Source organism: Strix aluco, chromosome 4 (assembly GCF_031877795.1).
Source record: "Strix aluco isolate bStrAlu1 chromosome 4, bStrAlu1.hap1, whole genome shotgun sequence".
Lineage (NCBI taxonomy): Eukaryota > Metazoa > Chordata > Aves > Strigiformes > Strigidae > Strix > Strix aluco.
The window spans coordinates 107121817-107147475 of record NC_133934.1 but is presented as its reverse complement, the minus strand read 5'-3'; the positions used below and the strand labels follow the sequence as shown (position 1 = coordinate 107147475).

Below are 25659 nucleotides of genomic sequence, written 5' to 3'. Positions count from 1 at the left end.
GTCTCTCTGTGGTTTCCATTAAGGAGGGGAAGGAGGGTGATGAAATTTAAGTCAACTTGCTTATTTTCTGAGCCTTCAGGAAGCTTTGGAAGGCTAGACTGTAGCCCCGAACTTCAGTCTAGTTAGCTTAACTATCAGTGTTTGTTCAAGAAAAGATGTGGGTTTGAAAGGAAAATGGCCAAATACATGTTTATAAAATGAGGAAGAGACAGATGCTGTTTGTGTTCAGCCAAGTGTAAAACAAGGAAGTAATAATGAGTTGCCCTTCTGCTGCTTGAGATCAGTGGCTCAATTGCTGCAGGTTAAATCTGACTAGATTTTTAGAAGTTCTACAAATCAGTAAGTGGAAAATTACTGAAAAGAAATTCTGAGGGATATGTAAGAAAGGTGCATGTATCTTGCTAAGCAATTTCATGGGACAAGAGGAGCAACGTAGGCTTGAAGAAGGCTAAGCACTTCTGATGCACTTATGGTGTCCCAGAGAGGATGCCTGCGATCTCCAGCCGGCTAAGGATTTACACCTGAAAAGCCTTAAGAGATGTAACTGTTTGGCTGAACAAATTTGGTTGTTCAGTTTCAGGCTCACTCTTGGAATAAGCCATCTGCCTGGGCAGACAGGCTATAGCCTAGCCTGCTTGCAAGCAGAACGGGTCAGAGCGGGGCTCCGAGGGGCTGAGGGAGCTCCGGGACCCGCAGCCGGCCGCACCTGCATGTGGCCGAAGTCCGTGACACCCATGGCGGGCAGGTTGGAGCAGTTCGCGAGGATGAGGCGGCGGCCGGTGATGCCGTTGGCCCTGAAGCACTCCTGGGCAGGGAAGCAGAGGGAAAGGCGGGTGGGCCGCGGGTCACCCTCGGCCACCACCACCCCCACCCTCGCCACTCGCACACAGACAGAAAGTTGAGGGCCACCGGTTCAGGCGGCGGTGGGGCCGCGGCTTCCCGCCCGGGCCAGCAGCCCCGCACCTCGTACTGGGGGAAGCCGAGCCGCGCCACCCACTCAGCCACCTCCGCGGCGCTCCACGCCAGGAAGGGGCAGGCGGGCCGCAGCCTCCCCCCGCCCTCGGGCTCGGGCTCGGGCCCCTCGGTCGCCCCCGGCCCCGCGGGCCCCAGGCTCGGCTCCATCGGCGCCGTCCCCAGGCCGCCCCGGTAACGCGTCCTTCCGGGCCCCCGTTCCCACGGCAACCGCCACTTCCTGGAGGTGCACCCCGCTTTCCCTTCCGCCGCCCCCTCCACGCTCTCGGCCCGCAACGCCGCCTGCGTCCCGCGCCTGGTGGCTCCGCGGAACCGGTTTCCGGTTGGCTGCGTTGCCGGCGGGGGGAGGCTGAGGGGGGAGCCCCGAGGCGCCGCCCTCTGCCTCCTGCCGGCTCGCACGCACCCGCTCGGCTCCTGCCACCCCCACTCGGCTGCTTCCGCCGGCGGCGGCCGCGGCGCCTCGGCCCCGCTCGGCCCTTTCCGCCGCGGCGGGCCGCCGCCTTCGGCTCCGCGCGCGCTGGCCGCCCGCTCGGCCCTGCCCATGTCGGACGTGCTGGCCGCCGCCGCCGGCTCCCGCTTCGAGCCCCCGGCCGCCGGGGCGCCGGGCGGCCCCGCGCCCCACGTCCCCTCAGGTAGGGGCTCGGCGGGGGAGGGGGGGGTGCAGCCGGGCTGGCCGCGGCGGATAGCGGGAGCGGCTCCCCGCCTGCGCGCTGCCCTCCCGGCGGCGAGCGCATGTAGCCCGGCCGGGGTCGCTGAGGAGGAGCCCCCGCGGCGGCGGGGCGGGTGCCAGGCCGTGCCTGGGGGGCTGCCGGCGGCAAGGCGGCTGCCCGGGGGCGCGTGTTTTAGCGTTGGCCTTGCAGTCAGGGAGAATACCGCGGGTTTCCTTTCCACGGTGGGTTTCCTCGTTTCTCCCGGAGAAGCGTTACTTCCACGGGGGCGGTTTGCCTCGGTGAAAACGCGGCGCCCCTTGCGAAGAGCAGCGCCGGGAGTTAGTCCGCGACTGCCGCTGCAGCGGGGGGTTGCTGCTGGGGGAAGGGGCAGGCGGCGGTGGCCGGGCGCGCCCTTCCGCGCCCGGCACCCTCGCCGAGGGAGGCCCCGGAGCGCCGCCGCGCCCTGGGGTGCTCGGCCCACCTGCCGCTCCAGCGCCTGAACCTACGGCAGCGCTTCCCGGTGTTCCTTCCCTGTAGCGGAAAGGACGAGGATTGATGGAGGTTCATGACAGACAGGGTGCCTTCCCCAGTGAAAGAGGCCCCATCTAGCCGGAGCTGGAGTACCCCCGCCATGCGGTCTCTGCCGTGGGCTGGGGGCTGGTGCTGTGTGCCCGTGGGCTGGAGGTGCCTCCCAGCTCCGAACTGACTCCCCGGCCCAGCCAGCGCCTGTGAGGTGTGTCATCGGAGAGCTGCAAAAGCTGGCCCTTGTCCATGCCCGCTTCACTGCCTTAATGCGATCCGACGGCAGGGCTGTGGAGTGCATACCGCAGCTGTATGGGGACAGAGCTTTCCCAGAGTTCAGGAGACTCGGGGGAGACCAGGAGCCATCTTTATAGACAGTCCTTTTAGCAGTGACCTAGGAATTTCCATTTCATTGGTGCCCTGTGGGAACCACTGCATGATGGCTTTTTCCAGGGTTTTGTCAGCCCAGTTTTACGTGATGAAATTTGGCCTTGTTCTGTCCTTCTAAAGTTAGGATTGGTGGTTCCTGAATGAACCCTGCTCCTGAGAGTGGTTCTGCACCAAAAACATGCATGGTTTTTTGTTCTTCCTTTCCTAGGGTTGGGATGATTAAAAATCTTTGTCCTGTAAGGTGCTAGATACAGCTCATAACATGAAAAACTAGTTGGCACAGCTCTTTGTTCCACAGCCCTGTGACCTTGTCAATGTTTGAGTGCTGGCTGTAGTTCTTCCTCCTCCTGTCTGTGTATACTAAAGACTGAAATTTATTTCACTTACTGTATATTCTGTTTGTTGTTAGAAAATGAAGATGCGCCCCAAAAGATAGAGCCTGCAGATCAGCTGGTTGATTCTTTGGAGTCCAGTACTTCGCAGAGTGGGTAGGAAAATCTTTTTGTGTGTTGTGGTCCCAATGCATGACAGTCTGTTTTGTTCCTGTGACATCCTCTTTATGGCAGTTAATTCTGTGCAGGTGAAGAGAAGGGACTGGAGACTGAATTGTCTGCTTTGGGACAGTATATACGGGAATCGATATAGGAGGGACTGTTCTTATAGGTTTAAGGTTGTTTTAAAGCTTATGAAATGACAAAGTGTAGTCCATGACTCATCTATTCAAATCACAGAATCATTCAGCTTGGAAGGAACCCTGCAAGGTTTTGTAGTCCATTGTAAGAGCTAATAAACTTTCAGCAGGAAATTTTCTCTATCCTGTCTGAAGGATGCTTAATTATGAAAGTATTCCCACTCTCTATAATTCTGGTGGAAGCTGAGCAAGAAAACACCTTTCACTGTTTTCCTGACAATGTTTTGGTTTTTTTCTTCACCCTTTGTTTTCTGTGTCACTCCTTCATTAATGCTGCTGATTGACCCTGTTATCAGATGTTTGGCTTGTTATTATCTGTTGAGCCTGCGGTGCCTGTGGCCAAATCATTGCATTGGTTACAAGCACTAATACCGTATGCAGTGGAGTTTCATTTGCCATTGTACATTTGTTGCACAGGATACAGTTTCAGAAATGTGTGAGTTAATTACATCAGACAGTAGATAAACCACAACCTCACTGAAAAAGAGGGGGAAAAAATTCCAGCAAAAAAACCCAACAAACCACACTGCTTAATAAAACAGCAGTTTGATGCCATCTTGTCTTGATGCTAATGACATCTGTATCAGCCTTCTTGACTCCACACATGTGTTCTTCCATCTCTTTATTATGTCATCTAATTTTCTTCAAAGAGATTAATACAGACTGTGAGCAAAATGGCCAAAGTAGGTGCTGGATACTTGTGGACATTACCTGATAAATTTGTGTAAGTTAGATCTCCTTTGAAAGGGACGGGGGTGGTCCAAAAGGCTTGTGTGAAGAGGAAGCAGCTGAGCTCTGTCTTCGTAAATCTGCTTATAAAGCTTGTGCAGCACTTCCTAATCTTTCAGTTAGACTCTTGGACTTCAGTGGTGTCTGGAGGAAAAAATTCCCAAGCTGTTAGCTTCTGTTGATGGAGAGCCTTTTGAGCAGATGTGTGCACCCATGGTAGCAAGTGACCAAATAGCCCTTCTAGGTGTGATCATGCAACTGCTAAGCTAAAAAGCAAATGGGCTGAAAAACGATGGCATAGAAGTTCAAATTTGTCATGGACTGCCAGAGAAATCATTACAGATCACAGTGAGAGTTCTTCCTTTAAAAAATAGTCCCCTCCAAGTGTCCCTTCTTTTCTTATATTGTCCATCTGCTGCTATTTTGCGTATCCTGGTATTCAGCTCATTTGAGTTGTTCTTACAGACCTTCTGGTCTATCATGCCATTTCTAGGAAAGGAAATCACACTGTTGAGAGAATTTAAATAAGAAATGGCTTTATTTCTGGATAAAATCTGTACACCTGTAGGAGTAAAGACTTGGAAACAAAAGCCGCATTTGCCCTGTTCTGGTCTTCTCTATGGGTGCAGCAAGGAATTTGTCCGAGTTGAGCTGTGTATGGGGTTTTTTAAATTATTTTTTTTAACTCTTCCACACTATACTGATAGTCTGCTCCTTTGCTAATGAGGATATTTCCCATTTCTGAAAGGAGGCATTTGAGGAAATGCCATATTTTCCATTACTGCTGTGTTCTCATGTTTCTGATCCTTTAGACCAAGGCAGTTGACATTGGTTTTATAGTGCTGTGAGAAGGCTTTTCTTTTCAAAAGGGTACCTGTTTCTATTCCTATTAAAGACTAGGTTGCTTCTCATGGAAGTTTCACATAGTATCGGAGAGTATGACAGGAAAGACTCTTTTGGCATCCATCTGAGTTCATTTGGGATGATAACACTTTCCAGCTATAGACAATAGGCAGCATTTCTTTCATATAATTTAAAAGAAAACCCTCAACAGAGAATGAATGCTAAAGATGTTTCCTTTCTTGCCCATTTTTTTTTTCCTGTTACGTACCTTTCTTTTTGTTCTAACATGTCTATCTCCTCTTGTCACAGTGCAGTACTCGGACCTCTTTGCTAATATTGTGCTGCCATTGTATGTCTTACAGCTTGCTTGTCTGTGCAGCATAGCTGAATATGGCAGAGACACTGGGTGCTCCCTGTATCTCTTAGGAGTGCTAATGGGAAAGGCATTATGGGCCACTTAAATAGAGGGTTTTTTCAGGATGGCTGTGAAAACTATTTTGAATCCTTTCACTGATCCAGTTGACCTCTGATGGAATATGCAGGAGTTGTGTAGCTGGCATAAAAGAAGTTGTCCTTTCTTGAGCAGAAAAGTTGCTACTGATTTCTGCACTTAGTACAGTGTTGGTGAGCTAGCATGCTGTGGGGTGAGTGCAGTGAATTGCTGCTGTCTACAGCATGGTAAATAAGGAGTATCTCACTGAAGTTGCTCCCTCTGGTTCACGTGGAAGATAGTCATGTGGAGATGAGGGTAGGACTGGGGTGCAAAGGGCTCTTTGTGCAGTTGGCAGGTGCTGACCACAGATTGTTCCCTTCAGTCCATTTGAATTTGAGTTCCAGAGCAGAGCGATTCCTCTGCTGGCCGTGCCCTGGGTGCAAGTGCTGAATTGTAGTGCTGCTCTTCTCTGACAGGTCACAGATTGGGACGCTCGTGAGTGTGGGTGCGACAGAGGATTCGAAGGAAGAAGCTGGGACTTTAGAGGACCAGGAAGTGGCTGAACTAGAAGAGAAGCTGCCTGACCAAATTCAGTCCCTCAAAGAGGTAGGTGGATGTTTCTTATGTCTGAAAGCAAGGACAGAGGTGGAGCAATAGTTCTTCCACCTTACTGCTGTGCTTATGGCTATGGGACTGGGACTTTAAGGGTTGCGTTAAGACAAAAGTAGTGTTAACATAGATTCAGTTATATTTTTTTCTATACATTAGTGGGAGGTGTTATAGGTCTGATTTGCAAAATTCCACTTGTTTCTTTGGCTAGTCCTCACTTCCTTGCAGTTTTTGGCTCACTAAGGCTTCAAGGTTATTCTCACCTTCTGCCTCTTGCCTGGGACTTCTGGGAATTCCCTTCTTGTAGATTTATGGAAGGGGGGGGACCTGAAAGTAATTGTGCTGTCTTTTGTTTCTTTTGGTGAGCAGCCAATTCATTTGCATTACAGGTACAGTTGGGAAAACCTGTGCAGGTGGTACGCAGCCCAGGAGCTGTGAGTTTGCATATATAAGGAGAGAGGGCTGACCCTAGTGAACCAGATGGACTTTTAACGAGGACACAGCAAATGACAGTTTGATTGCGGCTGTGGTCTAGATGCACGCAGAGCTGAAAGGCTCTCCCTAGAGAGATTGTGTCTTGGGAGCTCTTTCCAAGAGCAGCCAGCTAAGTCTGTAAGGCTGTTGCTTTGTTGAGAGGTGACAATGAACTCTGAGGGAAATGCAAAGATGTGCCTGCCTAGGGAATCCTGGGAAGGCCAAGGGGTGTGTAATTTGTGAGACTGATGCAGCATTTGACTTCAGAGTTCATGACTTTGGTGCTATGGGGGAGATAATGCAGAGAGGTGTCTTGGAACCAGCCAGTTCTTTTTAACTACTAGAAGCTTCTGCAGGGTCTGACCTGGCTTCAGAAAGATGCCTGAATTACTAATGAGTTGGTTTAAATCCAACTGGGCACTTTCTTACCACGATGGTCTTTGTGACAATGTTTCTTATGTGCTTTGTGCAGGAAGCTGTTGTTCGGATAGCCAACTACCATGTACCTCAAGGAGCAGGGGATATAGTCATGATTCAGTCAGATCACACTGGTGCTGTGGATATCCTTTCAGCTGAGCTGGAGACTGCAGACCTCCTTGGGGAGCAGAGGAAAGGTGAGTCCTGAAAGGAAGACTCTTGTTGGCGCCACTTTTTAAGTGCCTGCCCTGGCTAGAGAAGAGCTGAGGCTGTCCTAGAGACTAATTCCTGCTAGAAATTTGGGATCCTGGCTATCGAGTGGGAAAACTTCACATTCAAGGCTTCTGGGAGCAGGCTCCAGAATGCAAAAGCCTCATCAGAAATAGCTTCACTGTTTTCAGATAAGAACATTTTGTCAGTAGCAAAGTCAGGTGAGCCCACAATCTTTTCCCTTGTCTCAGCTCAGCCTCCCCCTCTGGCTCCACCCACCATGTGGACCACTGAGAAGACTAAGGAATTCAAAGCCAAGATGGGAAAGGAGAAGAACGGCCGGATGGTGGTGAAGCGAGGCGAGGTGGTGACAGTCCGCGTGCCAACCCATCCTGATGGGAAATGCATTTGCTGGGAGTTTGCTACAGATGACTACGACATTGGGTTTGGAGTCTATTTTGACTGGACCACAGTTACTAGCACTGCCATTACTGTTCAGGTCAGCGAATCCAGCGATGAGGAGGATGAAGAGGAGGAGGAGGAAATTGAAGGTTAGTGCAGACCTTATAAGGGTTAATTTGTGGTGCTTGTTTCCATGCTACTGAGAGTGTCTGTCAGATGCTGTAATTTCCATTTACTTTGTTTAGTCAGCCCACTTGTTATCTCTGCAGCCTTTTGCGTTCTTGGTTAGGCTGTGATGAGAAAGCATTTAGCCCTTCCTGCTTCAATGGCTGTCAATGGCTGTCCTTCTCCAAGAGCATTCTCAAAATTGGATGCATTGAAAAATAAAATCAGAATTCACTTGTTCAGCTTCTAGCTGATAAAAAGATTAGGGTCCAAAATTTTAACTAGACTGCTTTTCGTAGCCTCTGAACCCAAGAAATTTCTGGTGGTGAGCAGGAGCAAAACCATTTTGTTTCTGGGGGTTTTTTGTTTGGTTGGGTTTTTTTCCCCAGTACACCCCAGTACACTGCTGAGTGCATTTGAGAGGATTGCTATCCATGTCTTTTTACTTGTGAAACACACAGGGATGTTGCCTGTTCTGTGGCTTCGGTGTTTGTGTGATCAGTGTAGCTGGGGGGGTTGAAATTAATTTTGCAGGTTCTCCAAAGAGGGGTACATTCCTGTATGAGGAATCCTCTTGGAGAAGTGAATTGATGACCTAAACACAGAGAGATTATAGCTAAGAGCCTTCCCACCTTTCTTTTGCTCCAAGTCTGTATCACTGGATCACTGTTGTGTGTATAAAAGCAGCGAGGTGTCTAAAAGGTAAGTCCAGGGAGAGGAGACCAGGCTGGCAGGCAAGTGGATACTGTCCCATCAGTATTCCCAAGAGAACTGGTTCTCAGCGTGTCCTTTGTCATGATAAGGAAAGCTGGACTTTGTGGGTATGATTTGCAGAAAGGTCAGAGCAGACACTATGGGTAATGCTATCATAGTTAGCTTTCCATATATCTGTATGCCCCTGCCTCATCCTGGTCTTGTTGATCTTTTTCTGGATCACCTAGAGGCTTAACTGGCTCTGGCCTACTTGTCTCCTCTCTCCCATTCAGGACTCGCCCCTGTTGGTGATGTGGAAAGGGGCTCCAAAAGCTACCTGCGGAACCGCTACGGTGAGATCATGCCCGTATATCGGAGGAACAGCCATCGGGAGGTGCAGGCAGGCAGCCATGAGTATCCAGGGGAGGGCATCTACCTGCTGAAATTTGATAACTCGTACTCTCTCCTCCGCAATAAGACTCTGTTCTTTCATGTCTATTATACTAGCTGAAGAAACGGGAAGGGGCAGGAACGGCAGGCAGGCAGCGGTGAGTGTAGCAGGCTGCCACCCAGCCCTTGTACTGCCTGATGGGCCCTGCTGTGTGACAGAACCAAGGCACAGTTCTGCCGGCTCCTCTTCAGACACTAACTGGTTTCTCCCCTCACCCTCCTGCCCCGCTGTCCCAGTGGAGAAAGGTAGCTGCGACTGCCCGGTTGTCCACAGGCAGCTGCTCTTTCTGTAAAACTTCCGGAGGTCTGCTCTGTGCAGGCATCGGGCTGGGCCTCCATGTCACAGCCGGTTAATGCCCAGAGGCCGGGTTCAGGTGGTCATGGTTTCGATCGGTTGTGCTGGCATGAAGTGAAGTGAAAATATTCTTGATCTGTTACTATTTTGTGAATAACTTTTCCGACTCTCCTGCTGCATCTGCATCACTAGAGGGCAGCTGTCAGCTGCAGTGAGCCAGAAGCACAGCTGTCACTTAGCCACTGATAATCTCATCACCTACCACCACTACATGTCACCAGCAGCCAGTGCTTCCTTCACTCGTCTCGGTGGGGGTGCAGCTGGCCAGCGGCAGCCTGTGCTGCAGTGGCTAGGCCATGATACAACCGGCAGGCCCAACGGGCAGTCACAGCATGTGTTTGAACAGGGGCTGGGGGGAGGGTGCACACCTAGAAGTCCATAAGAAAGTTTTCCTACAGATTAAGAATTGGATGTTACACCTGTTGACTGTAGAGATATGTAGATGATTAAAAGTTCAGTGACTACCAAAAGTTTTTTTTTCCTGTAATCCAGATGTGAAGCAGAAGAAATTACTCCTGTGCTGAATAAATACAAAAAGGTTGGAGTACAGCAAATAAATACATGGGAAATGTTGGTTCACTGGTATTGCTGCCAGCTGGGTAATACCATATGTAGCAAGGAAGAGGCTCCCCTGAGAAGTTTAGCTTGTCAGCTGCTATTGCTGTTGCAAAGGTATTGTTAGAAAAGAACATCTCTGCTCAGATACTCGAAACGTGTGGGTTTTTAACCAATCCTTTCTGTGAACCAGAATCAGCAAGGCCATTGCTGACCCTGACCACGTGGTAAAGGATGGAGTTCCTTGGCATGGTTTGGTGGCTAGTGATGGCATTAGTGATCACCTTATGCTAAAGTACTGGCAGAGTTGAACAAGGATTAAGTTAATCCTTCAGAGGTGAATTTTAAATCATTTTTGTCTGTAACTGTTGTTTATTTTAATACTTTTAACTTGAAATCATTCTCTTTTCTAAGAATACTGCTGTATTTACATTTTGATACCTCTTTTCAGAGATACAAAATGGCTGTTAGCATGGTGATTCTAGCAGAGTTCTGAGTCCTATTTTTTAATCCTCCAGGTAAAGCACATCTACTTGGTCCGTTCCTTCTATTGAGGGGGAATGATGGACAAAATGATTTTGGGGTTGTTAAAGCCAAAGATTTCACTCTCATAGGAGGCCGCATATTTCCTGTTAAGGCTATATTGTAGTGCTGTGCAATTTGCTCCATATTCAAGCTCTTCTTTTAACTATCTCTGCTTACTTATTCACTGCCCCAGAGCACTTAGTAGGTCAAAATGGTAAGAGAGAGGGAGAGCAGTCAGTCTACAGTAGAGCAGCCCAAGCTGGCAGCAGGAGGAGTGGAAATGCAAAGAACATTTGTTGGAGTACAGTGGCTTTCTGGGTGAGGAGGCAGGGAGCAGAGTTGTTGCTGATTTGGACCCTGAGATGGGGAGAAAACAGCAGCTTTTCTCAAAAGAGAGATAGAGAGTGTGCACCTGGGCAAGGCAGGAACTGCAAAGCTGCCTTATTCAAGCAGGGGCAACCACAGGACAACCTTGCAGGGAGACGGAACAGTAGGGCTTGGTATCTGGCAGAGTAAGATGCTCCTTCATTTAGCAGCTTGGGGAGGACTATTCCCTCCTTTAGCCTCTCTTGGGGGAGTTGAAGGACCATCCTGTGGCCTTTGTACAGCACTTGAATCAGGCCTGAGTAACTTGGGTAAGGTGCTCCATTTTTGTCATCCTTTGTCTATCAAGTTCCTAGACTAAACAGAAGATGATAGAAAAGACCCTTCAGCCTGACCACAATGTCAGCCCTTCCCCACTCAACGACTGCCTTTGGTCATTTGCTGTGAGATCTGCAGAACCTTGCGTGCACTTGCTGGTTAATGTATGATGCACTGTCTGACACCCACTCCACTTCCTAATTAGGATTTATTTATGATGAAGGGAACTGACCTGTATATATGTTAGATATTCCAGAATTACTGATCCACAGTTGTTCGTCTTATTGCAGGCTAGTGGATTATCTCCACTAAAAAACTGTTACCCTTACAGTGTGGCCTCTCTGTTGCTAACTCACAGCTACTTCCCCCTCCTGTCTGTCTGTTGCTCATATTAAGGTTCAAAATACATTTTGTCATGTAAGAAGTTAATAATTCTTGCCTCGTGACCAATTTTGATCACTCATTGACACAAATAGGATGTGCCAGTTTTCAAGCCATTAGTTAGTGGTTTTAGTTAAGATGAATTGCACTGTAGATGGTAATGCTGTAGCTCAGTTCTAGCTTTCTGAAATATGGACCAATCTTTAATAAGGCTCAGGTCACTTGTTTGGAACTGTGCCCGTCTCCTAGTCTCATTGACTTAGGCCCAACAGCAGCACTGAATATCCCAATCAGCATGTGCCTGGTCTGCAAATTCAGTGTGCCCATAGATAGGCCTGCAGCAGTGGAACCGAGAGTGTTCCGTGTGTGTCACTTCACTGCTTAAGTTTCCCAGAAGTATCTGGTATCTCTTATGAACACAAGATAGTTTTAGGCACAGAATATTTCATCTGCAGGAAACAGAAGCTTTACAGTTTTACAGGATAATTATTCTTTTTGTTTATTTTTAATTTCCACATCACATGAGCATGTTGTTTCTCAGGTATTCAGATAGCATTCATTATCCAAGTGACAACTTCTCTTTGGAAGGATATATAGTCTTTATTCATTTTCTGATAAATCCAATGACTTGGCTGTGTGGCTAGTGTTTAACAGCAGCCATTCCCATTCAAAACTGAACCCATAGTTGGTTCAAAAAAGTAATCTTATTTCTCATGCATCCTTTTTTTTCGCTTTGGTGTATTTCCTGGATTTGTATCCAATCCTGCTATCTGGCTGAGGCAGTGATGGAAACCCTTATTTTGAGACCTTTGGAACTAGACCTTAGGTCTAGAAAGAAACATGAATTGAAAAGGCAGTTGCACTTCAGAGAGGGAACCCAGTCCTTGAGAAAGGAAAATTCCTTCTTTGTTTTTGTGGAAGGAAGATTTCAGATAGGTTTTTAAAATGTGTTTCATCTCCCTGTAAATTGTGTCTAGGAATTGAGAAAGCTAAATCACAGAAGAAGCTGCTTTTGCATTTTGGGTTTGCTTTTGTGAAAGCACAAAATTGTTTTCCATTTTGTTTTGAATATGATTTAGATCTAGAAATAAGATTTACATGTTCATCCAGAGATATAAGACAGTCCTGTAGTGCAGGACTTGTATAGAAATTAGCTTGTATAATTGTTTATTTATAATAATGGTAACAATCTGTTGGGCATTCTTTTTTATGTTAAAGAAGGTCATAAGCTCTCCATTTTTTCTCTTTTTTTCCCCTTTAGGTGCCATGTAGCAGCAGGAGTTTAAAATGTATGTGTTTTACTGAGGACAGAGTTAAAATTGCTTAAATCAGGGACCACTTGTGCTGATCTAATTTACTCACTCTTTGGAAGCCTGTACTATGGATTCTTGTGAAAGGTTACTGGTGTCAGATATAGGCTAGTTGCCAATTAATGCTTGGGACCCACTTAATAGTTACATAAATTATTATTGGTAATGAGCTGTTTACATGAACAGGTAAAATGAAAATGCATAAGAGAAAGAGCTTAGTTGTCTGACTTCAGGTGCTAAGAAGAAAGTCAAGTTACTATGCAACCGAGTCTAAAAGACAGCCACACGCCTTTTGTTTTGGTTCTACCCTCTGCGCTTGTCTCCTTGTAACTGTGTGTGCATGTAACCTTCATCTATGGCCTGCAGTGGGTCAGTTATTGTGATGCTGGACCTGGTGAGGTGGGTTAGAGGTGAACCTTGTCACATGTCTAGTTGCTGAAAGACTTACGCATTCTTGTGGGGAATTAGGGTAGAGAATGCATCCCTAAATGAGTTCACTTTTATCCCCACTGCTTATATCCTTCCTTCTTGTCTTATTACCCCTACTAGAGCCACTCGACAGAGGATTTATCACAAGGTGCCTTAGGAACAAGGACTATGTCTGAAATAAGAGCCATAGATGTCATTAACCTAAGGGAGTGCTCCTTGTTTCTCTGCCCATTGGGTAGAGGGGAGGCACTTCCTAAGATCAGGCAAGGGGAGGCCCTATAGGCTGTTCCTGGAGATTTAAGCTGTTTGTTAGACTGCCTTGTTGCTGTAAGATGAGTAGCAGAATGGTGTTTTGAGTTTTCTGGCACCATAAGATCTTTGCCTTTTAAAATCATATGCTGCTGTCAGATATTGAGGAACACCAGACGACTACTCCTTTTGATATGCTGATGCTAAACCTGAGGACCAGAGGAACACTAGATAGATGTAGAAGAGCATTCCTTGTGGCCATTCATTATTTTCGCTAAAAAGTGTCTGAATCTGGTATTGTGAGTGGTGTGTGCTTATGTGTATTGAGGCTGGATAAGAGACCAAAGCAACAAAGTTGTTTTTTTTCTTTCATATTTGTAGATCAAAACTGTTTCTCCTTTTCTCATATCTGGGAAAATATTGGATGTGACAGTGTCATGTAGATGTAGCAGAACATCTCAATCGGTAGAAAGAAAAACTGGGAACTGATTGTGTTTAATATATTGGCTAATTAGACTGTGAAAGAAGCCAGGAGTTTAGCAGGAGTCAAAGTGCTAAGTCATCTAAATGAGTTGATTTGCAATAAATACCAACTAAATAAAGTTTTGGAAGGTATGTAAAACTGCAGAGTTCAAATACATCTTGCTAGAAGGAGAATTTTGTGTGGGGTTATTCCACGTTTGCCTCCAAAGACTATCTGGCAACTTATTCTGAAACACTGGTGCCATTGCAGCTGAAGACACATCAGACCGGGTGGATGGTGGGTCTGACTCCCCTTGGCTTTTCTGCGTTCTGTTCTGGATTTTACATGTGGCTTGCTCAGAAGCTTCATCACAAGAAATGTACCCTTTATCACACAGGGAGAGAGGAAGAATTTTATGATCCATCAGTGAGGGTTATCTGGTTTAAGCCCATCTGGACTGGCGAGTCAAGGCCCTTGGGCAAGAAGCTGGACACTAACCATTAAGCTCAGAGCTAAGGAGGTTTTGCCAAGTAATGACCTTGAAGTTTGAGCTGCATTTGGGAATTTTAAATAGCTGGAGATGGTCTCCCTGCAACCTCCAGGATACCTTGGTGACTATCTGCTCTCCTCAGAGGAAAGCAGTCTGCTCTCAACTCCCTGCTCCAAGCTGCTAGCATAGTCTTTCAATGGGGAGCATCTTGTAGGTGGTCATACCTTTTTCAGACCTATATTCATGTGAACTGTGATGGTTGTCTGTTAGTCCTTATCTATGTGATGTGAATATTTCTGATGTCCTGTGATTTCAAAATTGAGTTCTCGGCACCAACTGTTTTCTTTTCATGTCCTCCCAAGACATGAATTTTAAATGGAGGAGAGGATATCTTAACAAAATGTGGCACTGAACCTCTTGCTGAAGGGCACAAATGAAGACTATATTTATAGTGTGCTTGCACTCCTTCTATGCTTGGTTTGTACTGTTTATATTTGATGTGTTGTGGCTGATTTGTAATAGTATATTGGAACTTATTCCCTTTAAATAAACTTTTCACTATGCAACCAAGAACTTTGTCTTCTGTTTAAAGTGTCTTGATAGGAAAAACTGAACTACAGACTTTCCAACAAAACAAGAATACAATTAAACTTAGTTTTATGAGCAAAGAAGAGGCAAATACTCAAAATATACTTTGCAGTGTACTGGACATTCTGGTTGCAAATGGATACAAAAATGCTCTGTCAGCTGGTGATGATGGTTCCATCCAGGAAATTTTCTTCTGTTAAAATGACTTGCTGGGATTTCTTTTTTTTTTTTAATTTTTCAAATTTTCTGCAACACTTGATTATACTGAATGTCTGAAGAATTGGAGAGGAACAAGCAAGTACCCAAGCTCATTTCCTGGACGGGGTAGAGTTTGAATGCTTTATCCTCCAGTGCTTCACATAGGTACTTTTCACCTCCATTTGCAGAGACCCTCTACAGCTAGCTATTCCATTACTTCAGTTTTCAATCTGAAGGATTTAAAACCTTTCTTCAATTACCAGGTACTGATTAAATTACCTAGACAAAAGTGTTTGCCCTTCATAGCTCCTCATAGCTGCTTGCCCATCAGCTTTATCTTACTGTGAAGACTGAACTATAGTAAATATATGGCCTGAAGAAAGTACTTGTGGGTCAAAATGAGGAATGATACCTGCAGCCTGAGCCATCCTTCCTCGCTTGTCATGTGATGAAGCTCAGCAGGACAAGTGCTGCAGAAGTTCAGTTGTCTCTGTTCTAGTCTTGTGTTTCCTTAGGCACTTTTATAATTGATGGGCAGGAGCAATCATAAAGCAAGTTGATCAAAGGGATACACGACTCTGCCAAGTTGAAGATGTTTTAAGAAAGACCACTGAAGAGAAAGCGGCGCAGCTATTTGATTACCATGTACTCACTGTGAATCCCTGGCCTTGTGCTTGGCTCGGGCATATGGGCCAAGAGGAAAACCAAGTAACTTGGTGGGGATGCAGGGAAGTGATGTGAAATTTCACAGTGTTGGTTCTTTCTCACCCTTTCTGTAACTTTTGTGGTTGGGCTGCAGCAGAAACGCTCTGATCACAAGCTGCTCAGGGAAGGTCTTGCAGCAGGCTTCATAGGCCCTGCCTGGGAAGTGACTCTTCCCTGTTTCAGCTGCATAGGGAGAAAGAATATGGTCATTTGGCTGCCGAAGCCCTGTCATTGCTCATTTTAGTGGTGTTTGATTATCCACAGCAGTTTTGAGCTTAGCAGAGCTATTCATTGTTATACAGGTGGTATTGGATACACAGTGTGAGTCTCTGTAGTAATGTTGTCGGAAAAGCAGATTCGTCACCCGGTGTGCAATAGGTGTGTGCAATCACACATTCAGGAGAGATGTTGCTTATTTATTTTAGGGTTGCGCAAGCCTAGGTGCTTGGTGGTTTCCTACAGATCAAGCACACTAAGGGGTCCTTTTGTGCTATATTTATACACAAAACTTGCAGAGTCAGCAATTTTCCAAGTCCATCCTCTCTACGATGATTGGTCAGTAATTTACGTACAATTATAATACTGCTGACACAATACTTCTACTATGTGTGCTCAGGGGAGGAGCCTTCACCTGGGCAAGGGTCTTCTTGACCTGTAGGCATGATTTTTGATATATAATAAGGGTAGTTCAGCTAAGGATACATGGGCCTTGAGTTTGCTTGCCAAGTTGGCAATCTACCCTCTTCAAGGTCTAATTGCTCTGGGATGTCCTTGCTCAAAGGCGGCCATCTACTTCTTCTGATTAGGGATGCCTTTGGCTTTAACATATACAAAGAACATCTTTCTTGATCCAAGCATAATATTGCTACATTCTTCTGAAAGTTTAACCTTCAACAGTAACACATACACAGACTTATTATTGGTTGAGGAGAACCTGCCACCATCCTGCCTTCTCTTGGCGGTAGCCCTGATAGCAGAGTAAGAGAAGCAAGTTTCACACCTGCTCCTTTTTATGAGAGCTATAAGATACGTGTACAGGTACCATCGTTTAGGAATCGGCAAACAAACTACCCTGCCCCGGCACGGGCTGTGTGGCTTGGGCTCTGGCCTGAGTGTCATTCGCCACGGAGGGGAGGGTGGGCCTGGCTTCGGACGGCCAGAGCTGCTGGCCTTCCTCACCCCACTCCCCCCCTTGCTGTCGGGTGCCCCCGGGCCCTGCCGGGTGCCTGCCCGGGGAGGCCGTGGCGGGCGGATGGCCGGCGCGGGCGGCCCCAGCTGCGCTGCGGCGCCTTAATGGCGGCTCTCGGCGGCGCGCGCACCCGCCGGCCGCCATGCTGCCCGCCATGCTGCCTGCCTGCCGCCGGGCCCGGCCCAGGCCGGGGGGCAGCGCCCGGGAAGGCGGCCTGGCCTTCTACGTGCTGTGGGCGCTCCGGGAGCCGCCGCGGCAGCTCGGCAGGTGCGGCCCGGCCCTGCGGGGGGCGGCTCCGCCACAGCAGTGGCTGTCCCGGGCGTGGGGAGGAGCGGTGGGGCCGCACGGCCCAGGGGTGCGCACGCCCGCGGGCTGGGGGCGACCTGCGCGCCTCGCCGCGCCTCTGCGGAGCTGCCCGTCCTCCGCCCCCTGCCCAGGCTACCGCTTGTTTTCTTTATCGCATCCCTGCGCAGTCTCCACTTTAAATGACACAAACCCTCTCCTTTCGCCCTCCCCTGGCATAAACGTGTTTTCAAGCCTTTTCATATATTGTTTTGCCCCTTCCATTTTACTCCCGGATGATTATTTCTGTTTTACTGTTGTTTTTCTTCCCTCCCCTTGCAGCCAGTCCAGCAAGATGGGTTTCCAGGCTTGGCTGCCCCTGCCGTTGCCAAGGCAGCTGGTGGTGTTCGGGCTGGGAGACTGGAGCTGTTATTCTCCGGACACAAGCGTCGCAGTGGACGTGCTGGTGTCCCCGGGCATCGCGCCGCAGCGGGTCGGCACGCTGGAGCCCACCCGCAGGTCGTGGTGGGAGCTGGTGCTGCCGGGGTGTCAGGAGGGGTAGCCGGGAAAAGCTTTCTGCTCAGTGGTGCTGCTAGTGTCGTCCCAAAGCTGCTCAGTCCTGACGGTCCTCCACCGTGGGGTTTCTCTCTAGCGATGCTTTCAGCTTCCTTTTGGCTGCTTTCAGGGCTGGATCTTTTTTTGGCTTCGGGGTGTTACCAGCTAGTGTGGGAGCAGGAATTCTTCCCTGTCAGCATCACTTGTGGGCTGAAAACCCGTGGTCCCCTGTGCAGGTCTCTGGTGTGGGAAGGTGACTGGAGGACAGATATTTTCATGGCCTCGTTGGAAGAGATGGACAAAGGCAACTCTGTGAAGCTTGTGCTGACTGTCAATGGACAGGTAAAAGAACCAACATCCTCCTCTTTTCCTGCCCGGGGTCCCAAATATTGTCACTTCTGAGCTACAGAACTTCCTCTTCTATCCTCTCCTTTTCCTTCTCTTCGCTACTTCAAGGCAGAGCCGCCTCACGTGGATCTATTAGTGCACCTCTGTGCTGAGCCTAAACCCTTGGTGATGCTCCAGCCTATTCCCTAACCACAGCTTTGCAAAAACACCTCGGGTGTTGCAGGAGATGGATAGCAGAGAGTGGTTCACTTCCAGTTCCACTCTCTCCTGGGTCTGTGATGCTTACACTGTTGTCTTACCTTGTGCTGAAGCCCTTGGATTTAGCATCTCTCAGTGCCTGGCTTTGCTGTTCTTTGTTTATTCTCTTGGTGCTAGAGATGAAAGTTGGGCTATTCCCTTGCAGGGAATCTGTCCCTTGCAAGACATCTTTTTGCTCACCCTTTGTGGATGGAGGCCAGCACACTTGGTGTGTCCTTTTATTCTCACCATCGCTGTTTCTGCCATAGCTGCTCCGAGGTGTCTCCAGCAGCACGCCCACCCACCCCTTCCTTGTCCCGGAGACCACCCAGTCACCAGTGCTCCCGCCAGATGATATGCCCCTTGGCCAGGGCCTGGAGGATCCTACTTCGGTATGTGTATCCTGGAGCCTTCCTCTTGTTATTTCACCCTCTCCCTAGTATCTTCTCCCTCACTTGTAGCTGCTCAGTTGATGTCTAGCAGAAACATCTGCTGCCGCTCTCTTAGTGGAGACCTGGCTAAGGAAGTTTTGGAGCCAAAGATTCACTTGTGCTAAAGAAAGCGGTACTCTCCATTGAAATGCCTTTGGAAGGATTGAATTTAACAGCCCTCGGTGGGATGATTGATCAGCCTGGTTACTCCTAGCAGAGCAGTTGCCTTGTGCTAGCTGTGCCTGTTGCAGCCAGCAGTCTGAAAGCGGACCACTGGGTATATAGCATCAGGTAGCTGCATTGCTCAGCACATATTTGATGACTGATACTGTTGGCGTGCTGGCCCTTAAGACTCATTGGGAAGGTGAGTCTGAAAACAGTCACCGCGTGAAACTCCTCTCTGGCCCAATAATAAACAACTCACAGTAGCCTCAGGCCTTTTTCTTCAGGGCTGATTTAACTGGCACCCTTGTCACAGGTTAAGAGTCAGACCTCAGAGATGACTGCTAGAGCATCCAGGCCTGGGAGGAAGGATGTCTGCCCACCACTGAGGACCCTGGCGGTACCCTGTGCCCTGAAGTCACCACCTGGCAAGGTGGACGCCAGTGAGGCCTGGAGGAAGAGTCCTGTTCACCCCAAGAAGCCCAGGAAAGTTTTATTTGAACCCACAGCGTCCGAGAGAGATCTCGATGAAGAAGGTAACTGTCAGCTTTCAGCTTTACTTTACAGGTCTTGTCTGAAGGATCTGTCAATGCTGCCAGGCAACAGCTTCCCAGTCTGTTTCTCTGTATACCTCCAAGGCAAGATGAGCTTGTCTGTCTTGGCTTGCGAAATACCAAGAACTGCTCCTTTCCTGGATAAACAGCTTGATGAATTTTTGCCTGTTGGGGAAAGGCTAGAAATAGAACACGGGATACTTTCAGTGCCAACACTCTGTACCATAACATAATACGCCTATCTCTTCATATGAGTACAAGTGCTTTATAAATGAAGGCAAGTATTGTTAGCCTTGTTTTACAAAAGAGTAAATTAAGGCACAAGAAAGTTACCTACTGTGACGTTCTGTAACCTCTCCAGTAGTCTGTTTGTTCCCCTACTAACAGCATACACTTGGTCCGATGAAGGCATTGGTGGTTATTAAAGTACAGAGAATATGAAAAGGAAATATGTATAATTAGTATAATTGTACTGACTTTTCAGTAGTGAGAAGGTAGTTGCCATGGGGTTTGGAAACAAAACCTTTAGCTTCTGGAGTGTGCATTCCAAGTCAGCTCCAGGGTGTGACCAAGTTTGTGTGTAAATGTTTGATGATAACTCAGTGGTCCCCATGTGAAGTGACTTCTTGGGACTTGTCTTGCTTCTCACAAAGGGAAATACAGCTCCATCATAAAGTCAATTCTGCTGTAGGCAGTGTGAGAAGTGGGGAAATGAGCTGCCATCTGAGGGGTAAAATGCAATGGTGACAGCACGATGGCAGTCAAAGGAAGTGTGCCCTGCAGTCTTCTGCATATCTTCTGATGAGACTTTCTTCAGGATTCTTGGTCTTGCACCTTGTTTGTTGCAGTGAGGTAGCTTTGTGCTGGGGGTTGAAGAAAGGAAGGCCAAAGGGCTCTTAAACTGTGAAGCTGAGCACTTTCTGGGGTATGTCTGCTGTCTGCTTTTTTAATGGGGCCATCTCTGTGTTTCCTCTGCAGATCTGGCAGTGAAGGAGTTGCAAGGTGAGGATCTGGTTCCTACACCCTGCTTTGTCTTTCCAGTCACTCGGTGATGCCATTCCCTTTAATGTCACAGGCCTCTCATGCTTCATACTTCATCCTTCATCTCTCCAGTGATCAAGAATAACAAGTAGGTTGTGTGTATATACTGCTCCTCTCCATGCAGCTGCCCTCAGTATAGGTGGGCTGGGCTCTCCAATACACTTCTGTAGCCCCTCTGAATCTCAGGCACACCTCTGAAGGCCTAGGCCTTTGAAGCAAAGGGTAAGATGTGGAAGAAACTTTGATTTAAAAGTATTTTTTAGCTTGCTCAGCCAACTGCAGGGGCTTGGGAGAGGAAAAGTGGAGGAACAGAGCAGTATGAGGAATATCTCTGGAAGCAGCTCCAGGCTTCTGGTTGCTGTATCTTAGGCACTAACAAGCTGTCCCTGGGTAGCCCTCCCTCACAAGGAGTAACACAGGGGGATAGCACAACTGGGATATCCCTTCTGGCGATGAGTAATCAATGGGGGGGCATCCAAACTTGTCTGAAGTGTCAGCCTGTATGTGTCCTACATTCAGTCAGACTCTCTGCTGGCTCCCTCTGCTAGTGATGTCTCTCCTAGTACAGCAGTTATTCCCCAAAGCCAACAGAAAATTGTCCTCAGGGAGCTATGTCTCTTGCCACCCCAGAGGGAAGGGACCTGGGGCCCTTGCCTTCCCATTTCTCCCCTCTGAGCCTTCAGCTGCCTTGTTCTCCCCAGCAGGGAAGGCAGCCGGGGGTGTCTCATGTGACTCTGCTCACAGCCCTGTGCTCTCCCCTCGCCAGGCAGTCCCAGCCCACGGTGGTGCCACGCCATGTGCCTCAGTGACCTGGGGACAGCTGTTCTGATCGGTGGTGAAGGTGTCAATCAGCAGTCCTGCAAGGATGCATTCTGGAAGCTGGAAATTGGTGAGGCCTTTAGGGCTATCAAAGACAATGGGGGCAGCAGGACTTGAGGACAAATTATGCAGATGGGAGGGGGTACTCAGGGGTCTGTGCATAGGGAGGGGACAGCAGAGGTGTCACATCTGCTAGCATGGTCACCAGGCTGAGCTGACAGTGTAGGGTGCTATGAGAGGCTGTGGGATTGTTTGTGATAGCCCTCCAGGAGCTAAGGTATAAGTTCTGGGAAGAGTTCAGTGAGTTTTCAGGGGTAAAAGCAACAGCACGGTTTGCAGTCTGTGTGTGATGACTGGTGGAGAAGTGGAAGACACAATTCCAGTGCCTTGCAGCTTTCTGCACCTCACTGATCCTCTCTTCCATCTTACTGTTCCCCACCTAGTGTTCCCCTTCATTTCTTACATGGACACATTTCTGTATGAGTCCCCTCTAGCCATATATCAAAGGAGAGGAGATGAAGGGAGCAAGGTCTTGAGTAAAGATTTTTCTGACCTGTTCTTGAAATCTGGAGAAATCAAGAGCATCTTTCAACTGCCACACCATGTGTCTGATGTTGCTCCCACAGACAGTGATTTCTGGCTTCCCGTGGGTTTCCAGCTACAAAACACCATGCCATCATGCTTGCATGGTCACACAGCTACCTACGACCCAGACACCAAGCGTATCTACATCTTTGGGGGTATAAGGGAGGACAAAGACTACAGCGGCATCTACATTCTGGACACAGTCACCTGGAAATGGCTCCTCGTGGCTGTAAGTACTGCAGCTCTTTCAAGACAAAAGCACAGGAGGGGTAGCAAGTCCTGCCTGAATGTGGCAATCAATGTGCCTGTATCCTTACTCCAGTAGTCTTGGTCCACTGTTGCTGCAGGTTGTCTGAGCTACTTAGTTGGGATTGACAGATATAAGAAGGCTATGTTGAAAGGCCACAAGCTTGGCAGAAGCCAGGGGCTGTGCTTGCAATGAATGAAGCAAGGTGAAAAAATGGTTGCTGCAGAGTGCTGTGTCTGACCAAGGTTGTGGGTGGGAGGTACTGTACAAGTGGCAGAGGGAAATGGCCTCTTATTTTATATGGTGCTGTTGAGAGCTGTGCTGGATGCTGAGATGAAGAGCTGGTCTTCTCAACTCACAGACTGCTCTGAGCACAGCAGATCTCTCTGCTCTTTAGTTGCCTGTCGTGTCCTTGTAGAGGGCCCTGTCAGCAAGGGACTATCTGTCTCTTTCCTGGCTAAGTCACAAGATTGCTTTTACAGAATAAGCCTGGATGAGATCTTTCTGTTCTCTCATCTTCTGAGGAAGCTGGGGTAGGAGGTTGACTTCCTTCTCTCATCAGAGCATTCTGGTGGTGCAGAGTACACAAAGGATGTGCTGTCTGCCTGTGTGGCAAAGATCTGGCTGGGGAGCCAATAAAGTGAAAATTGAGACTTGTTGAACTCACTGCATGATGTGGACCCCTTTCCTACAGGTCATGCAGCAAATAATGCACTTCTTGTAACAAATGTATGTTGAACCTTTTCCAGGCTAAAGGGAGGATGCCAGTGCTCACCTACCACAGTGCAACTATCTACCGCAAGGAGCTCTTTGTTTTCGGGGGCACTTGGCCCCAAAAGGCATCACTGGCAGTTGGGCCCTGCAGCAATATGCTCTATGTCTTCAATCCAGAGCATGAAATTTGGTACCAGCCCATCTCAGAAGGGGAGAAGCCTCTGCCCAGGCTTGGGTGAGAGTGCTCTTATTCTAGCCCTCCAAAATAGAGCAGAAAACCTCTGCTCACCTTCCCTCTCACCCCTAAATATTAGATAATTGTTTTCCACCATTTGCTCCATAAGATAGGGCTATGATTTGAGCAATGTGACTCCCAGTACATCCTGTCATGAATTCTGATGGGATTCTGTCCTTGGGCTGCAGTGGCTGGGGGTAGAGGCAGGTGTAGACTGAAGCTATGGCAGCCCAATAGCAGAAGCCAAGGCTGAAACATCATTTTTGGGAACTTGCTGAGGATACTTTGTTCACTTACTGCTTCTCTGCCCAGGCATTCAGCTACTCTACTAAAGAACAAGCTGCTGATTTTTGGGGGTCGGAGGACTTCTCTCTACCTCAGTGACATGCACATTCTGGATCTGGGTAAGAAAGTCTGTGCCAGGTGGATGCCTTGGGAAGGTCTGTTCTAAGGCAGGGACTGGGAAATGAGGCGTGCTTGATGGGAAGGTAGCATTAACGTTGTAAAAACTCCTGACTAGGCAATGGAGATGGAAAACTTTGGGGTAAAAAAACCCTTTCTGGGGTAAGTGGAGTGGAGAATGGGGAAAAACAAGAGACTGCTTTTTTGGAAGAAGCTGGGTAACAGAGAATGCAGGTTGCTGATGTGTCAGAGCATGGAAGTTTTTGTCTAGTTATGAGGCTGAGCTTTATGGACATTTCACCCGCCTCTCTCCTGGCTGTTCAGGTTTCATGGAGTACATACCAGTTCCCCTCCTCGCAGGACAACCTTCTGCACGTTGGTAAGATCCTATTGCAGACCCAGGAGCTGTTTCTTTCCTCTGTCCTTTGTCTTTGAAGCCAGATTTAAACTGTGCTTGCGATCAGACCGAGTTGGATATCTCTGTCTCACTAGTCAAAATACAGTGCATGGCCCTTCTCCTGTGGGACCAGAAATTCCTGTGCTGTCCCAGTTGGTGCCTGTAGAGTAGGGGGTATCAGACCCCTTAGTCTTCCTGGAAATCTGCCTTTCAGGCTAGGGGAAGTTTTCTACTATGTGCTAGTGAACTGCATTGCCTGCTGTTTGGTCTCCACAGTACCTGGAGTACAACAGACACACAGAGAGGAAGAAACTCTTGCACAAGTACTATGCTGTTCCTAAAGGGACATTATTGCCCACTAGAACAATGACCTAAATTAGACCAAAGCCTAGCTAGCCTGCTATCACACTCCATAGTGCAAAACCTAGGAGTTTTGATAGCTCCTTCTGAGATGAGGTGCTTTTCAGGCCTGATTATGGCTTGACCTGCAGAGGCAGATGTCTCTATCAGGGCAGAAGAGAAGCAGAAGTTAACTTCCATTCTGCAGCTTAAGCCCCTAGCCTCCTGCTGAAGTCTGCCCACCCCTGCCCATTGCTGACTGATGCAACCCCAGCAGGTTTTGCTGTAGTCACCTTTCAGCTTTACTTTGGTCGCAGTTTTCATGCAGCTCTGGCTGTGTCAGACCAGAAGGTTTTGATCAGTGGAGGCTGCAATGCCAAGGGAGCCCTGCAGGATGCCTTTGTCTTTTACCTAGGTGAGTGACTCTCCCTCCCTGTTTCCATAGCCGAGGGCGACTGGGGCTGCAGTGGTGTTTCTGAACACCTAGTCTGGTCCATTTGTTTCATCCCTTGCACTAGGAATAGGTTTGTCAATATTGATAGCCCCTTTCTACTTCAGATACTCTTTCATGGAGCACGGTGATCCACCATGACCTCTGCTCTGTGCCCCGAGCTGGCCACACATTGCTTGACCTGACTCCTGCCCACCTGGTAGATGTGGACAAGGAGAACAAAGAGGAGCATAACCTGCACACGGTGTTGGTCTTCGGAGGCTCCAACTGTGCTGGGACCTTTTACAACAGCACAGTCAAGATCCAGCTGGACCTAGGATAATGAAGAATACTCAGAATGAGCCTGGAACAGCAAGGGCTCTTCATCAGCCTGACTACAGATGTGGATGGCAATAAATAATTCCAAGCAATGTGGCAGTCCAAGTACCTATACGTAGTTGAATGCTACCTTGGCACAAGAGATCAGGGGTTTGTAAAGTCTTTCTGAAGGCTGTGGGCATTGCCCTCTTAGGGTAGCTGATATACAGCATCAGACTGGCAGAAATTCCCTCCTATATCTCTAGCTTGGTACCTGGGCTTGGGTGCCAAAACAGTCAGTGGGATCTGAGCTGAGCCTGTACAGGAACACAGTCACAGGCTTCTGGGTTTCCCTTGCCCTACATGTTTCTGGGCTGGAATTCCTAGGGTGCTTTCAGCTCTGAAGGTGACTCAGTTATTGGGTTTCATTTGTGATGAGTGGAAAGGGATTTACCCCAGCTGCTTGGAAGCTCCTTGCGATGGAAGTACAGACATGATTCTGGTTTTGAGGGAATCTGGGGTGGGATTCCCTTGGGCAATAGTCTGCAGCTAAGGACTAGGAAAACACCTAGAGCAGTGTCTGAGGATGGGAAAAGGAAGAGAACGCCATCATTTTTAGTGTATGGGAATGAGCTGGTTGTGTTTTGCTGACTGGCACAACCACCTAGCTTTAGACTAAAGCTCTAGACAGACTTTTATTATAAATTCCACAAGACTGCTGCTAGACATAAGGAAGAGGTACAAATCAGTTGTCCCAGGTAGTAATTCTCTTGTCATTGCAAGCGGTGGCAGAGTTGCTGACTGTTGTCTCTTGCAAGACCTGCGGGACCCAAC

At 48.2% G+C, this 25659-nt stretch overlaps 2 protein-coding genes across 2 annotated transcripts; both read left to right on the top strand.

Moving 5' to 3' along the window:
- Window positions 1–1498: 1498 nt before the first annotated feature.
- TMED8 (transmembrane p24 trafficking protein family member 8) lies at window positions 1499–14622 on the top strand. The gene is made up of 6 exons (XM_074824823.1): window positions 1499–1604; window positions 2944–3022; window positions 5707–5836; window positions 6786–6927; window positions 7192–7491; window positions 8494–14622. The coding sequence occupies exons 1-6, from the start codon at window positions 1514–1516 to the stop codon at window positions 8709–8711; spliced, it is 960 nt and encodes a 319-aa protein (XP_074680924.1). The 5' UTR covers window positions 1499–1513; the 3' UTR covers window positions 8712–14622.
- Window positions 14623–16871: 2249 nt separating this feature from the next.
- On the top strand, window positions 16872–24938 carry LOC141922167 (uncharacterized). Its single transcript, XM_074821303.1, has 13 exons — window positions 16872–16996; window positions 17354–17530; window positions 17803–17908; window positions 18421–18543; window positions 19061–19280; window positions 20277–20300; window positions 21106–21228; window positions 21785–21972; window positions 22740–22939; window positions 23252–23343; window positions 23666–23720; window positions 24395–24492; window positions 24636–24938. Exons 1-13 carry the CDS (start codon window positions 16872–16874, stop codon window positions 24848–24850), a joined length of 1746 nt encoding a protein of 581 aa, XP_074677404.1. The 3' UTR covers window positions 24851–24938.
- Window positions 24939–25659: the final 721 nt, after the last annotated feature.